Source organism: Centruroides vittatus, unplaced genomic scaffold (assembly GCF_030686945.1).
Source record: "Centruroides vittatus isolate TY-2023 unplaced genomic scaffold, ASM3068694v2 contig_1824, whole genome shotgun sequence".
Lineage (NCBI taxonomy): Eukaryota > Metazoa > Arthropoda > Arachnida > Scorpiones > Buthidae > Centruroides > Centruroides vittatus.
In genome coordinates this window covers 2,441,134-2,459,389 of record NW_027121123.1, presented here as the reverse complement: position 1 = coordinate 2,459,389, position 18,256 = coordinate 2,441,134, and the positions used below count along the sequence as shown (strand labels likewise).

The 18,256-nt window shown below is 27.5% G+C and overlaps 1 protein-coding gene across 1 annotated transcript in view; it reads right to left on the bottom strand.

The window, feature by feature from the left end:
* The window catches only part of LOC136969870 (E3 ubiquitin-protein ligase arih1-like), a 117,171-nt gene that overhangs the window by 9,509 nt on the left and 89,406 nt on the right, over window positions 1–18,256 (bottom strand). The window contains exons 11-14 of the mRNA XM_067264174.1: window positions 14,231–14,372; window positions 10,182–10,358; window positions 4,497–4,609; window positions 1,867–3,801 (exon numbers count right to left, since the gene is read on the bottom strand). Of these exons, the coding sequence (XP_067120275.1) occupies window positions 3,720–3,801; window positions 4,497–4,609; window positions 10,182–10,358; window positions 14,231–14,372 (514 nt within the window). The 3' untranslated portion in view covers window positions 1,867–3,719. The remainder of the gene's footprint in view (window positions 1–1,866; window positions 3,802–4,496; window positions 4,610–10,181; window positions 10,359–14,230; window positions 14,373–18,256) is intronic.

The window sequence follows — 18,256 nt, the reverse complement described above, 5'->3', positions numbered from 1 at the left end:
CGATTCAATAATTGCAATTATCGATGTAACAAATTTTCTAACTCGAATTAATGATACAAATGATTCATTCTAAAATTCCAGTTGAGGTTGAAGTTTAATAATTCACTAACAACACTTGCTACGAATTTATACCTATTACAAAGAGAATTTGTAAGGTATAACGGTAAGTAGAAAAACGTTTTCTTGTATTCTGCAATTAGAACCGATGCCGTATTTAGTATTAATTTTTTCATTAATTTATCTACACCCTAACGTGTAATCATTAGACATTTGCGGTTCTGATCGGGAAGATTCCAATTATTTTTTGATATGATTTGTTGAATTGATTCTCTTAGATCTGTAACTGTGAAGTTTGTTTATAGAATGAGTTTATATTTCCTTACAGCGTTATTATTATGCAGAGAGGTGCAAAAGTAGGTACATAGTTATGTAAAAACAGAGAACATTTTTATGCATGAATTAAATTAAATCAAAGATAAGAAATACAAAATCGTAAAAGATAATAATGAACACCAAACATCTATTTCTCAGATTCACAGCTGTTAACCTACTTTTACATCCTCTGTATTTCATTTCCATTGAGTTATTATATAGGCAGCACGCATTTATTATTTATTTTTAAACAAATATTACTGATATGTTAAAAGAAGTACATTTCTGATTCGAAAAAATAATCTGCGTTAATATTTTTGGTTTAACACATTTTCGATTAACCTGGTGGATATAATTATTGAAATCAAAATGCAGTTACTGATCACGTTATGGAAATGCAAATCAAAGTCCACCTGATAGTAATCCTGATTTCGTCTTGATATGTTCCAAAACTATTATTAAAACATCTTAATTTTCACGCAACATCAATGTTCCATTTATTAGCATTTTCTTATTGATTTGAAGTATCACTAATTCTTGTAAATAGGTTCTTCTGTCAATTAAACTAGATTTTTGTCGTTCTTTTTTTTGAAATGGCCATATTAACTTTATTAGAGTAAATACTAAGATAATTTGAACATAAATAATTAAACTTTAGATTTTACTAAGTAAAAAAATCGTTTCTTAACGATATCAGACAAAGGACGTCTCTTTCACTTATGGGATAAATCTTACAAATGAATAAAATAATGAGTTTAAAGAAATTATTAAATCTGATTTATTCGAATTTAAAAATCCTTCGTCTTATATTTGTATATAGAAGTACAGGATTGATCCTTTCTCTCATATTTTTTTTGTAGACAGAAAAACGAGAAAAATTCTGTTCATCTACAGAAACAATAAAATTATTTCTATAACCCAATTATCATAAAATTATATATTTAAATCATAAATCAGCACATATATGGATATGTACACATATTGATTAATTTATACACTTATTAATGTGTTTTTTACTAAAAAAAATTACTAATTTTTCCCTCTTTTCCTCAATTTAAAAATCTGAACTCAAAAAAAATAATTGGATATGAAAAAATGTAACCATACTTTTTCACTAAATTTTCATTTTATAATTTCTAACTATTTTATTTCTTCACTTATTGTAGGTTGAACTGTTTTTGTGTGTAAAGATAATTAGTAGTTAACTATATAATAGATATATGTGCAGAACTTTGATAATGTATTTCAATCATTTAAAATATTTATAGGTATCTGGATAAGATAAAGTCTCGCCCAATTTTTTGATAGAAATCAGATATAACTGATAAATAAACAAGTGAATCAATTCTGGTGGAAAAATTTACATTGTAAAAATTAATTTATCAGTAGTAAAATAATAATCCAAACCATTATTAATTATAATTAATGTTAATAGTATTCAGATTATTATTTTATATGACAAAATTAAGGACATAAATTAAATGAAAGTATTACTTGTAAATAAATCTTCAATTTTCCACAGCAGAGTTTCTTTTAATATATTTATTAACAAGGAAAGGTGAACCTTATTGCTGTAAAAAAAGTAAAGCAATTATTTATTTTTCAGTGTTTAGAATTAACAAAAAACTTATTTCTTTTCCTACAATATTTTTTAACAACTGCATGAAATTTTTGTCTACAAATTAATATATACATTACATTTAATACATATTCCCTTCTTCAGCAGAGCAACAAATTATGATGACACTCCAAAAAAATGTATTTTTTTTCCCCCTGTAAAGTGTTTACAAAATAATAATAAATAGTGGGATCACTTAAAACAGTAACCACACAAAATAGTAAATAATAATTTTCCAATTATTCATACATTTTATATATTGATATGCATGATTATCATCATCATTTGTTTTTTTTTTTCCTCCATATAAATCATGCCATTTTCCCTAACATTTTTATTGACAAGTTGCCTCTATGGCACTTGCATTTATCCAAAAAGGAATCATTTGATTTGTGCCAAATATACATTTTTTTCCATCTATAATTACGGTAAAACTACGATCAACTGATTAATATACATTGTAAGCTGCTACTTGTCTTGGCTTCTCCGAGGAGTAAGCAAAAATTATCAATACACTCGACAGGTTATATAATAATAAAACTAAGCAGAATGTAAATTATAACTTATCACACTATAATATGGAATTAAGAAACTAGTTTTCTTCTTTTGAATTAAAAACTTTCACCTAAAAAATTAACTTTTTAGAAAGGAGGAGAGGGAATAAAGATATATATATATATATATTATATAATCCAGAAACAATTTTTCAGTGGCAGAGGAATTCAGACTGTATGGTGAAATCCCCATTTATTTTGGCAAAAATTTTGCAACTTTTATAACAATATGCTGGTGGATAATCTTTAAAATTACACATGTTATTGGAGCTATTGAGCCATCCAGAAAATTAATAACAGTTTTTTTTTTCCTTTTCATTTGTAGTACATATAAAGCTAATGACAATACAGTAATATGACAAAAATGATGATTTGTCTCAATTAAAATTTCTTTTGGGATCTGTGAAGAGTAAACAATTCAAAAATATAAATAATTAGACAATTAGCTAAGCTTTTAATTAAATCAATTAAATTCTACCTTACTAAAAATTTTAAAAAGTTTATTTAATGATTTTTAAAAAGAATTTGTAAGTTTTATTCATTATATGTTAGTAAATGACTATTTTAAAATTCATACTCAATATTTTTTCTTCATTAATAGAGTTTATGTATAGGACTACATCATTTTGAATTGGATTAATTAAAAAATAAACAATAGAGGTTTTTAAAACAAAACTCTCTCCAAACCACAAGGTGGCATTTTTCTTCTCTTAAAACTATTTTAACTTTCTGATTTTTTAACTTTTAAGAACTAAACTTCTAAAAGAAACATATACTCTTATATCAAAAAGTACATATCTTCATGATTTTATTTTCTTAACTCAAAAAAGCAAGAATAATTATTCTTATAAAATGGATAGGGGAAGTCCTCGATATTAAAGAAACAAATGTATGTAGAAACACGGTCGACAGCGCAATGGGAGAAGATATTAAATTAAATACCGACAATCGACTCCACCTAAACTTTTGATAACATTTCATCACATGACACAATTGTTTGGTTAAATCCTTTATTGAACATCCTTCTAGTTTTTAATCTTTCTCACTCGGTTCTCCACAGTTTCTTGGCAATACTCCTTCAAGTTTCAAACGCTTAAATTCGAAGTTCCCAGATTTGGTCACGTGAACAAATTTATAGATCAAAATGGGCAGAAAAACTGTTCAACAAAAAAACATCATTCGGTATATTCCCACCAGTCTTTTTCATAACCTTCGTGGACGTGTCCCAATAACACTTTACATCTACTTTCGCAATACCTGAAAAGAATTTGTTCTCTTTTTAGTAAAGGTTGCCTTTTATTTTTTTTGCATATTAAATTAAATAATATAATCAATAAAATTTAAACAATATTTAGAGCAACCTGAATATTGCTTTAAAAGATTTTTAAATGATGATTTATGAACTTAAATAATCAAACTCCTTACAATCAAATTTCATTACAGTGTAGTTAAAACAATTCATCATACATTGTTTCCTGATCATTATTGTGTATTTAGTGAGAAATATTTATTTTTATTTATAATAAAATCATTTTATCAGATTTTATTCATCATCATAACTACAATAGAGTTGTTATAAGACTAAATTTTGTAACTATGAGTTAAATTTTATTCAAGAATAAAATATTTATTAAATATTAATTTATAAACTAGTTAAAATGAAATCATATTTTACAGAAATTCATAAAATAAATAACAGATTATTAAATCTTCTTTATAATTAACTTTAAATTAAAGAATATAAATAAACATCACTAAGCCCAATGAGTATATAACGAAATACCAATGATCACGTTAAAAAAGTCTACCTCTAGTAACAAACTATTTTATATCAATCATTTAGCCAATTTATAGCCTGATTTTTAAGGCAATTGTTGGTATTTCACTTTAAATTAAAGAAATTCAGTTCAATTGATTAAATTTATTAATATACAACAATTTAAATTAAATACCTATATTTATCTTGCACTTTCTGCTTAATATCCAAAAGGTTCTCCTGGGTTATATCTCTCTCCAAGTATTCTGACAACTTTTCTGTAGCACTTTCTAAATCTCGTTGATTATCCTAGATATTAAAAATCAGTTTTAACTTTTTAATGATTATTTAAAATCTTTGATACATAATTTAAAACATTTAAATTTAATTTGTATACTAGTACTTTTTATATATTAACAGGACTTATTATACTGGAAAATATGGATGCAGATATTTAGTCTTACAGATCAAAAATAATGTTTTTTTATTTAGTTCACCTGAACACACACACTTTAAACTTGTGTTTCGGACTTGTTCGTCCCTCCTCAGCAGGCCTTTAAACAACACTTTAAATTCTGTATTTCTGAACTCCTTTATATTTCCAATTAAACTCATGATCCACAGCAACCATACAAATTGATTTTCGCATCAACAGTAAAAATTTTCTCGTCAGAAAAAAATCTGAGTCATCTGGCAGCATTGTTTCTTAAAAAACACAAAAGCAGATTACAGCATTCAACTCGCTTTGTCCTGGTGGCTTCAGAAAGTATCTGTCTCACTTTAATTGTGTAAGACTTGTAGCAGTGGTCCTCCTCAATGATTCTACGTATGGTTTTCTCGCTCACACCAACAACTGTCAACAATTTTCGGATCGACTGACCTGGATCCTCATAAATAGCTCCTGAGCCCGTTGAATGATTTCAGGCATCCTGACAACATGCTCCTTCAAGTGAGTTTTCCTACCGGTGTTGTGAAACCTTCGTCGGACTTCTCCAACTCATTGTACTTTGTAACAACATCATACACAGGCGATCTTGGGTACCCGAAGAACCAAATGATTTCTGTTGCCAAGCGCCCAGCGTGAACACTTTCGATAATCACAGATCTTTGGTTACACTCCACAATTGGTTTCAACATTGACTGTTTCAAGGTTATGATGGTTTAGTGCATGTGCAAGCTTTTTGAACACCAAACACAACATCTACTGGTCATATAGAATGGCAAAAATTTGAAATTGAATTTTGTCTGGATTTTGGCACCGCACCCTGTACAAACAGAACAGAAAATTCCAGAACAAGTGTGATTTACTCTCCATGATCCAGTTAACTGCAAGAGGTTGCATCTTAGATGATTAAATCTGTATATAAGCAAATTTGTTAAAACCAATAAACCACTATGAAAGAAATAAATGAAGTTTTTCAGATGAGTGCAAGATTTCAGAACAACAAATGTTATAACACAGAAAAGTGCCCACCAGGACACCCAAACAACTGACACTGAAAAAGAAATAATGAATTAACATCTGTCTGGAGCATATAGGTTTCGTATTATTTTAGTCTTTGTTCAAGTTTTTGTCTGCAGGTATCAATGTACATTGTGTGGCAAGTATGTTTTAATTTTCATAAATATTTACCTAACGTCTTTCATTAAATTTTCATGTTATGTTGTTTTTAGTGTATTATGTCAGTCTGCTCAGCTATTGTCTATCATCATTTATTTGTGTTTCTAATCTTTGTCACCATGAAGACTTACAATTTATCTGTGTCTAAAGTTGATTGTAGTTTAAAACTGCAGTCACTCAACCAAAAATAATACTTTCAGACATCCATATATTATTTTATTCTGGTCAGTTGCAAAATGATATAACCATGCATCTTTCATAAAAGTAAATTCAAAAACAAACTAAGTACAAATTTAATTTTTGTAGAAACAGTCACAAATAGTTTTTATATTTGACAGTAATAGGTAGCAATTATTTCTTTTCTGTAAAGATATACAAAAAAAAAAACAAGAACTGTTATGACCATCCCTCAGTTTGTAAAAGTTCTCCATTCAAATTGTGCTTTAACATATAAATTAGGTAGTAATAATATGTTTAACTAGTTTTATTCTAGAAAATTTCATGAAAATAAATTCTTGAACTGTAAATATAGTTTCATTAACATCAGTTGAAAAGCAGCACTTTGAGTTTGAGAAAGAAAAAAATTATAGCTTTTAATTTTAGGATTATCATCTAGAGAAATATCAAGAAGGATTGGTCACACTATGTGTAGTAAACAAGTTTTTGAAACTTGGGAAGTTATGTGGGACGAAGAAAGAAATAGACCAAGAAAGTTTACACTGAGACAAGAAAGAAAAGTTATGTTTCACAAGAGTTTCCTCTCTTGCACAACTATCTCCTGATCAGGGCCAGCATGCGGGGTGAGACAGTTGCCTCAGACAGCACTTTCGTATCATGTATTGAAATTTTTATTCATTATAATGTATAACAAGTAAATAATTTACTTAGTTGGCTTCTTCAATAATTTATCAATGTAAATACATCAATTGGCATCTACTAATACTTTTATTTTGCACTGCACCAGGCTGCACTGGCACTGATATTTTTCAGAAAGTTTCAGACAAATAATATGATTCTGTTTATTATAGAAAATTACTATTTACTAACTTAAATGGCAACATTGATGAGATATATTAAAGATGATAATCTCAGTTATTCAGCTGTCTCTCTAAACTGTTAGCATCAAGAGAAGTTTGAATAAAATATTTGCACCAAACAAATAATTTTTTTTTTTCTAAATCTTGGAGTTATCATCAAAATTTGAGCCTGTCATAAGTGAATGTTTAAGAGGTCCGAGAATTCTTGCGTTATCAAGACATACAAAATGAACCTTATTTGTCTAATGGGACAAATGGTTCAAAAGACCATTGTTGTTGTTATTAATAATTGTAAATATTATAGTATAATTTTAGACTGTGCTCTGGATATCAACAAAATCAAATGAATATCTTTGGTTATTCTGGATTTACTGGATATTAAGAGATGGCTATATCATTTGCAATGAAAAGGTTGTTGTTTTGCTTTGTTTTTTCTGTTATACATTACAGAAAAAAACAGCTATTTATTATATGTAGTATATAAACCATTTAATGTTTCTATAAAAAGTACATTTGTATTTACTTGCATCATACTATGTGATTATAGAAACATAGTGATTACATCAATTTGAAACTGACCTTATTTAGATAATGTAAGGGTTCAACCCAATTCATTTTGGTGCTCGTGTATTTTCAGAATTCACAGTCTTTAATCCAGTATATTTAGTTTGTGTATTAATTAATTAATTTATTTTGTGTCTAAAGTGTCACTAGTTGTAACTGTTGTGTTTATATTTCTGAATCATGACTATTAGGATTTCTCCAATGGGATCCAGGATTTCCTGGGATCCTGGCTGTTTTTTAACCCGCGAAATCCGCAAACTTCTTAAAAATTCACTTTTTTCTTACTTTATGTTAAAGTTGAGGAAATTTTGCAAATAGAAAGTATAATTAATCCATAAACTGTCAGAATATATTTGTATTTATTAATTTTAAGCCTACTTATTAGTTTAAATTTTTACTTGTTCTGGCATGTCACAGACTGTCAATAATCAATAAGTAGCCTATTTGTGGCAGGACTCTAAAAATTCTTTACTTGTCAGAACTTGTAATATCTGGAATAATTGTGCTTATGCTGTCTTAATTTTTAACCATGCCCAGTAGCTTCAATAACTGCATTATGCCAGATTGTGCAAATTGGGCAAGGATACAAATGAGTACAAAGTATGCAAGTATGAAGTTTTTCTTCATAAACCTGATTATTAAAGCGAAACAAACTGCCAAATTATCAGGCTATAAGCTCAATGCTGCTATTAAAGTAGCTGAGGTAGACAAACGAAGAATACTAGAGAGAAAAAGAAGTACTACAATGCATCTTGAAAACAAACTAGAAATCTTCGAGGCTACAGGTGAAAAAACATAAAATCTGTATTCTCTTAAATGCATTAAAGATGATTCCACCCACATCAATTGAATCAGAAAAGGCATTCTCGGTAGGACTTTTCATTACTAAAATAAAACTAGATCAAGTGACTGGAGTATCTACCATCTTTGCTTTTTAAAATCTTAATACAAAATATTGTAAATTTTTATAATATGTTTTATTTAAAAAAACAAAAATTACTTTCTAAGTTAGAAGTTTCATCTAAGTTCATTTTTTCTTTAAATTTTAACTTAATTCAAAGGCATATTTGTTGTAAGCAGTTTTCAACAAACTTTAATAAATTTTTTCTGTTGTGAAAATTTCTACGTAATTCAAAAGTAATTTTTTATACATATTTTACACAGCATCATCATTATTATTATTTTGAAGGTTGCAGATCATATTAAGTTACTTAAAAAATGAAAAATAATTATATCATTTGATTTTAAGATTTATTTTATATCTTAACAACAAGTAATTATATCCCGGGAAACAGTTCACTTTTTCCCGGAATCCTGGGACAAGCAAAAAACCGGGAAATGAGAAACTCTAATGACTATGTTTTAACGAATGACTTTATGAAGGTACTGTCAATAAGAATGCAATTTTATGTGTAAGCTAGTGTTTTTATATGTTTATACTAAGCAACAAGTTGCAGAATAGATACATTGAAGCATTGTTTATGGGATAGGGCTGTTTTATATAACTGTTCTTTTCAGATAAACAAGTCTCTAATCTATAACAGTTAGATGAAGATATTTTTGTGATTCTGTCAATGTTTGTCTGAATGATGTCGTGTATGCTTCCAGCAATGTTTGTCTAGTTTTGTGGTGGTATACTACTTAACAAGGCCCAGATTTGTGGTTAGGAAATACCTTGTCATGTTTGAAAAATCTGCCAGTCTCCATTGCCACCACTAGTGAATATAACACTGGCCCAAGTATCATAAATGGTGAATGCATCACAAATACATTCACCACTTCATTTATATACAACAGACAACACACCAACCCAGCTGAAGTGCTTCAGCTGGGTTGGTGTGAAAAATGAAATTATTGCATCAAATGTTTCAAGCATCAAAATTCTCTGAAATGATTTCATTACAAATAAATTTCTGGTGATTATTCTCTATCAGCTTTCAAGATAAAAATTCAAATACTAATGTCTTTTTTCCCATTTTGACTTGTTTTCAACCTATAGAAACTAAGGTGGTCTTTTTGCCATACCCATTATGGATTCAGCCATGCCCACAATGAGGGTAGCTGGATAGTGGAGGGAAAGTCACAAAAAATTCCTAGGATGTTATGTGATTGTATTCAACCTTTGGTCCCCATAGTGAAAAAAGTTGTTGCCTGAACCATCTCAATCATCTGGCCATCAAATAAGAATGTTTATTGATATCAATTATACAAGGATTAAACATATAGAAAATAAATAGGACTGAACTAAACACAAGACATTTTTACGTGTCTATGATGGCTTGGAAAAAAATACAATGGCTGGTGAAGCAGATAACAGTTTTTATTTAATTTTTTTTGTAAAATGATCTAATAAACTATTTGTATTATATTCTTAATACAATTATAATAAAAGCTCTGTCTTTTTTCTTGCAATACTAAAAAGTTTTGCTTTTAGGTTTCAATAACCAAATCTAACAATAAAAATAAACAATTTTGTCACCAAGGATAACATTTTCCTTTCTACAATTATGACAGGAGACAATAATAAAAATAATCTACATCATCAAATAACTTTCCTTCTTGTGACTTGATAAGTGAAAAATTTCATATTCTAATAACTTTATTGAAAGAAACAGATTTCTTTCAATAAAGAATAAATAATTATAGAAAATACACTTACTTCAAATATAACAGACTGGTTATTCCTTCTTAAATAATATGCAAAAACATAAGTATACATTAACGTCTGACGACACTGGCATAGGACATCAACAGCTTTTTTCAGAAACTGAACTTCAATCCAGGACATATTATGTTGTTGCATTTCTTCCATCTTTTCTTTTACAGCAGCATATAACTAAAATTGTAAAAAACACAAAATAATGCAATCAGAATTCAAGACAAACTGAAACAAAATTAATAGTATTCATTAATGCAACAGATAAACTTCATGGCTGAAAAGATCCTTCTAAACATAAAATACATTTTATTTTAAATTTTAAAAAAAATTTTACATATACAGTAGCACATCGATTATCTGACTCAATTGGGGACTGGGGTTGGTTGGATAACTAAAAAAACGGATAACCAAAAAGTATGAAAAAATACATTAGTATAGTATATCTCAAGTGATTAGTATATTAGTATATCGCTATTAACCTGCTTCGCGTTGAATTTTCATCGATATTAAGCCTAACAATTTTCCTTTTTTTAAAAAATAATAATAGTCGTTATTGTATTGTTAAAAATTATTTCTTTATTTTGCACAAAAAAAATACAGTACTGTACTGTATACTGAAAAATATAATACAAAAAAATATATATATATTCGGGTTACATATTTTACATAAAGTAGGCCTATACATTAGAAAAAGAAATCCAAAATTTTCTTTTGCTTCACAGCTGACGCTCGTTTTTTGCTGCTAAATCTCACACACATTTTAAAAACAGCAATTGGATATTGTCGTTAAATAAAATTAAGCCTCGTTTAAATACTGGCCTCCCTTTCATGGTCAAGTCAGTGTTGCTAGCTAAAACACACAAAAATTTAACAAAAATAATATTAAAGTAGCCAAAACATAGCCAAATATTGTAGCGCCACATCACTAGTGGACATTTGAATTTGCTGACCAGAACGCAGTCGGTTAACTGATGTGACGGTTGATTGGGGATCAGATAATCGATGCTCTACTGTAGTTTGCTTCATTCTTCTCATTCAAACTTGATGAAATGTTTCCACTAGCATTCTAACCTTCTAGGACAATTCTCATTATATCAAAAATTAAATTTAAAACATAGTACAATGAATAAAAAAAACCACTTCCTTATAGAATTTTCAAGAAATAGTGGCAGTAAGAGCATCAGTTTGATACTTGGTACTTTGGAACTTAATCTATGAGATTTTTGGTTGTGTAAAATACTTAAAAAGTTGAAGACATGTTGCAAAGATATTATCATATTGCATGTGAAAAGCATCACACAGAATCAATTACCCTTGAACACACTGTTTATTACCTTCAGGTTTTACATCTTTAGAATAAGAATCATATTGAGAAGTATCCACTTCATCACTAAGGCTTTTGTATAGCATGAATGTCTTGTACAAGGTTCAATAATATATTTGTTGCTTGCAGATCCAAAAGTGCATTTTGATGCTATTTTTCCCCCATGAATATGTCTTTAGCATTTTCTGAAATGTCACAATACCAAATTTGATTGCTAAATCAATCTAGATACCATTGAATAGAGGTACAGTACATATGTAATTTTCTGTTCATAAATTTCACTCTATTATGTTAGATATTAGAAACATTTTAAAGCATTTTGTGGTTCAGGAGTTTTTGAAACAAACACTCATTAATATGTTCAAATATTTAGTAATACAATATCACAGAATTAATTTTTAATCTTCATTCATGGATATAGGTTTCATTTAAATTATAAGTACCCTCAAATAGCAGCAGGATCTACTATTCAAGGATTTTTGAAAACTTAGAAAAACAATATAAAATGTACTGTACATATTAGTACATGAAGTAGGTGTAATTTTTAATTATTTTCTTATTACTGGCATATAGAAAATAACATTCATAATAAAGGAGGATACCAGTTGTCATTTCAAGTAAAATTTGTTGCAGAAATTTAACTTTCATAAATAAAAATTTAAATACTTTATTAATAATAGATATCAAATGGATATGTACAGAAGAAATAATAACTGCAGAGAAAAGATGCAGCTTAAAATAGTAGCCACAACTATTATTCAAATAAAACCAATATTACATAATTAGCTACTAAACAATTTCATATTAAGTAACACTAAGATGATGTGCTAGCTGAAATTACTTTTACTATATGAAACATTTCACTAATTGGAAAACTCTCAATTAATATTTATCTAAATAAATAAAACATAGTTATTATTTATTTAAGTGTATTAATGCCAAGATAAATCAACAAATTAGTGAATTAAAATAAGTCTTCTAGTAATATTACATATGAGATTCTTTTAATTTTTCTAATTATTATAATTTTCTCTAGTTTCAAAATCTTAATGGTTCAAAAACTTCACATCATATAATAAATATATTATAATAATCAATTTTTACAAGTTTGATTATAATTGATCAAATTCTGAAGAGAGGAGTCAAACATTTCATCAAATGAATTACAATCTGATTAATGGCTAAAATCTAAATATAGAAGGATTTTGTTACAGTCAACTCGCATTAGTATTAATCACTAGGAAAACAGTAGTTAGTTCACTTTATTGAAAATATGTATTAATGATTTTCAGGGTCAAGGTCATAATTTAGAGTGTTAATGCTTAATAGATTAAAATCCCTAAATTAATATTTATTCTCCTATTTTATGGATTAAAACTGCTAGAAAAATAAATGTGAAAGGTTTTGTGAAACTTAGTTTAGAAACTTGATAACTTCTTTACAAAACAAAAACTATAAAAAAGATGTTAGATATTTATTTTTTAATGTAAGCCTTGGGTTGCATGGCATTGGCATCCCTAATTCCTATTTTTTGAGTATGCTAAAACCAGATGTTTAAATTGCTCTACAATCAGAAGTTTGTTATCCTTTTCATTTGTTGATGATAAATGATATGTGAATTGTTTACATATTTTGTTAAAGAGGAGTGATGATAGCAAATTCTTTGCATACAATTGGAGATTGAACCTGTCTTTGTTTACTAGAAGAAAATCTATTCTACTCAAAATGGAACATTTATTACAGTACCACTTTTTACTGTTTATGTCAGAAAGTGTAAAAAGCAACCATTATTGGAAATAAAGTTATTTCTCAGGGTTGTGAAGGTAATTTACAGTTTGATTTAGCAAATTCTGGAAACTTTTGTTCACTTTATTGCATGAAAATTAATGTTTTGAAAATGTCATTTTTCCAGGGCTACAGCAAAATTTGCTTTATTGGTGTTCATTTGAAAGTACGTTGACTGTACATGTATATTCATTCGTGACTTATTTAATCACTACATAAAATACAGAACTAACAATCAAATTAAAATTTAACAGTTAAATGTTTTCAAAGATTTGTAAAATTTAAGCCATAATAATATTTAAATTTGTTAAAAATAAGAAAACATTCAGCATTAAACTCAAAGTATAAATGGAGGTCCTTTTGGTGCTTTTTGGAGAAAACAGTAATCTTCCAGTAGATATGTTGCTGTTCTACCTACACCAACACAATTATCTCTTCAATTCTTTATAAATAATTAAGCAATATATGTGAAAGTCCAAATAAATCTGTGCTGAATATATAGCAAGATAATTCATTTAGTATTTCCTAACACTTTGCTTTGTGGTTTTGGCAGCATCAGCACTTTCATACATATTTTAACCAATATAATCAAAGCATATCAAAATTGTGTGCAGGATGAATATAAATCATGGGCCATAATTTATTCATGCATTTTAAAACAATTATTCATAATTATTATTTTGATCAGGAGATAAGAATTACATTTTTCATAAAAACTTGTATATATCTAATAAATATGGATATATATATATATATATATAATATGATGAATAAAATATATATACTGTATATATATATATATATATACATATACATACAGTATATATATTTTATTCATCATTAAGCATTTTATAATATACTTATGATGTTAATAGAAATATCAAAAATAACTTTGATAAACATTATATAGTTTACAGATCATTAAAAAATTCTAACTTACTTTATTCTCAAACTTTAAACTTTGCATGTGATTCATGTAACGATTGCAGTAGAATAAATATCTTTGAAGAGCAGCACGTGATCTTTCTTGTGCATCTCTTGCAGCCTTTGCTTCTTCTTCATCATAGCGATTACAATTATACCTATAAATAATACAGACTCAAATTATTACTTACGAAAACTCTCATATGATTAAATGCTTAATTATGAAATATTTTAATACTTGGATATATATATATATATCCAACTTACATAATCTCAGAAATGCATACTATTTAATCATATATATTGAAATTTTCACCATTAGAAAAAGAAATGTGCTCTTGATTTTCATGGGAGATTGGTTCTGTATAAAATCAAAATTATGTAAATTGCAACTAACAAATAAATTTTCAGAAATGGAAGGATAGGTTCCAAGCTTCATTTTTTTTATTACTTATTAATGAACAAAAATGAAATTTTATTCTTTATCTATATCACTTGTTGGTAAAATTTTCTTTTTTAGTTGAGAATCCTCAGCCACTTCCATCATTAAGTTCTTTGATATGATTTTTTTTAGTTACAATTAATTTACTAAAGATATTGAAAAGGTCTTGTTTCAACAAAATCCATCATCAAAGCTTTTAAATTTCCTGATGCCAAGCTAAGTTTAATACATAAGCTAAGTGAAACGCATAGATGACATAGTATAAAATGGATAATCCCATCTTTGAACATCCCATCCAAGTTGATGTCATAATAAATAAATGAAAATCTTGTATGTAATTTATACAGCAAATCTTCAACATGAATCCATATTTGTTTAACCTGTGTTTAAGTGATTGTCATAATAGTTAGTAGAAGCCTATACATTAATTTTATCAATGAAAATACACCATGTTTGCTAATAAATAAATGTTAAAGATGCTCTAAACTTTTTGTTGACAAGCAACTTCATTTTTATATCATCAATAGTTCACAACACTAATAAGTATAAAAAGCCAATTTATTATCAAATATTCAAATAATAAAGTGTTTTTTGAATAATATTTATGTTTCATTATCAGATCCAATATTAATATTGACACAAACAAAACAAAAATAAAACAAACAACTATCATTAGAATAATAATAATTTGAAAAAAATAATAATAATAATTTTAAATGATTTCTGAACATTCCAATCACAAGATGATTTTTAAAAAACCTAACAATCAACATTATTGGTATAGAACAATACATAATTAAAACATGATTTTATGTTAAAAAAAATAATTCAAATATAATTATCATTCTTTAAATATTAAAATTGTTAACTGAAACAGCAAAAAATGCAAAAACAGAAATAAATCATAATACAACATCTAGATTAACAACCTAATTACTAATAGAAAGACAAACACAAATACATATTTGTTTAACCTGTGTTTAAGTGATCTTTGTTTCATCAATGCAAGTTTGTACTATTGCTTCCTATTCTGTGCTATTGATTTTGTTAATGTTCAAACCATTTCTGTTTCTTTATCTTCTATTTTTTTTTGTTTAAAAAATTTTTGTATTGGTGGCAATAACTAGATTTTATGCAATTCATAAGGGTTTTGAAATATTGCAATTGGAATGTTTAGAAATTATTTTAAGTTTTTTTGTCATTCTAACGGTAATTGTTCTATATTTCAAGTTTGATTTCTCATTGTTATTATTAAGATTGGAATAGATGATAAAACAAAGTCTTGAAAATGTTCTATTATAGCATTCAAATAATAAATTAATTCCTTTAAGACTCATTAGTGTTAGGTATTATAGATGATTGATAAATTGATTTTTTATATTATAAATAAATGAAAATTATTATATTTCAAATCTGATATTTAATTCAAAATATAGTATTTGATATATCAATGTTATGTTTACACTTACAACTTTATTGTGTTAATATTTCACAAATCACCTTTCTAGTCATTGTTTCTTTACAATTTCTTGAAGATAGCTTAATGGAAATGCAAATGAAATCTATTTTAACTTTATTAGAAAATCCTAACTTTTTGCCTGTAATTTTTTTTAAGCTTCAATTTGTATTTTATTAATTATATAACCTGGCTTTATAATTAATGTGCATAGTTTCCCATTATGATAATTTTACTTGCGTAATCTAAAAATATCTATGTGAGGCCTATTGTGGTTTTACTTTTGATATATTACCAAAACAAGAGATTTTATGTTCATTGACGTGTTACCTCCATTTTGCTTTCTGAAGAATGCAAGTGAATGAGAAGACAGCAAATTGATAAATTATATTCAAAATAAATTAAACTATTTGTTGGTATGTAGTCTTCACTTTTATTGAAAACCACAGCATACAATCCATGAAACTGCAGATTTTGATGGCAGCTGCAGAAAACTGGCTTTTCTATACAAATGTTTGAAGAGTATAAACAGGTAAACTATTGTCATAATAGTATTCTTCAGAGATGTGAACAATTGTTTTAGATAATGTGAGATAAAGAATCATTTGATCCAATTTTCATCCTAGGTATTCGTATCTTTGTTATCGGCTGAATTAATGTCTCTAGCTCTTACAGCCACAGTTCATTTTAAAATAATTTAAAATAAATCTATAAACCCCTGTTTGGTTGCTGAGATTCACTTTTATTTAGCAAATTTCAACCTAGTCGAATAGGTCATCCTCAGGCTACAATCTTTCTTGGAACATATTTTATCATTAAATATTGTTCCAAAATAGAATACAATAAAAGAATAACAATGATTAAATATTTGAATATAAAGCAAAAACAGCTAAAAAATTAATATAAATAACAAATAACAGTAAAATGTAAAATAAATAACTCAAAAATACAGGTATACCTCGACTTACGTTGGTAATTGGTTCCAGGAGAGGCGATGTAAGTTGAAAAATGACGCAAGTCGAATTTACTTGTGTAGTTACAACGTAAGCTGTAGTTTCGACTTACGTCGTAACTAAATGTCAATAATGGAGGAAACGCCAATAATGAGCACTTAAAGACCGCTAAATAAGACAACAACACAGAAACACAGATGTTTTCATGTTTCGTTTTATACGATTTATGATAATTGTATTAATATTTACTGTAAATGTACATATTTTAATATGATTTTATGTGCTTTTCTAGTGATATTACGACTTCAATGTTTATGGCGGACGGATTTAAAGTCAAATAAACTGACTTAAACTTGATTTTTATTTTTCCATATACTTTTTTGACAAACGACGTAAAATCGGGAACGACGTAACTCGAGAGGGACGTAAGTCGAGGTATACCTGTATACAAAAATATATAGTAGAAATGAGACAATTATTATCTTCTAGCAAATTTATTTTGTACAATGTATTTCCATGCCATTGCTAGGCTGTCAGCATTTCTTGCATTAATGCACTTATCTTTCTACCTGCTTTTGTATATTCCAATTTTTTCAATGTTCTTTGCCAATGTAGGGGAGTGTACAAACTTAATGATGTTTGCCTCTTCCCATTTTATCACTGAGCCCTCGGTCTGTGCCATTCTGGAGAGAACTGTGTTATTGAATTTTTTCTAACATTGTATTGATGTTCTTTAAGTCTAATTTTCAAGTTCCTTGTGGTGACACCGATGTAATCCTTGTCTATTACCAACTGCATGTTTTCATATGGTACCCTGTACACACCCCTGCCATTTCTTCTGTTCCTAACCTATCCTTATCATTTCTTAAAATTCGATACATAGTGGGGCTCATTTTACAATCTTATTAGACCCAGCAGCCCAAAAAGGTGTTTATAGATTTATTTTGAATTGTTCTGCTGAGGTGGATTTAATTATTGATTAAATTTTTGAATTGATTGAATTTATTCATTTATTTGCACAATACAGGCAATAACATAAGGTAAGGAAAACCTCCACATATGTAATAATAATAATAACAACCACATTAAAATTAAAAATAACAATAAATTAGTACAAAAAATAAAGATAAAATATAAATATGATAAACTGACAATATATTAAAAAAATTAGTACAAAAAATAAAAACAAGA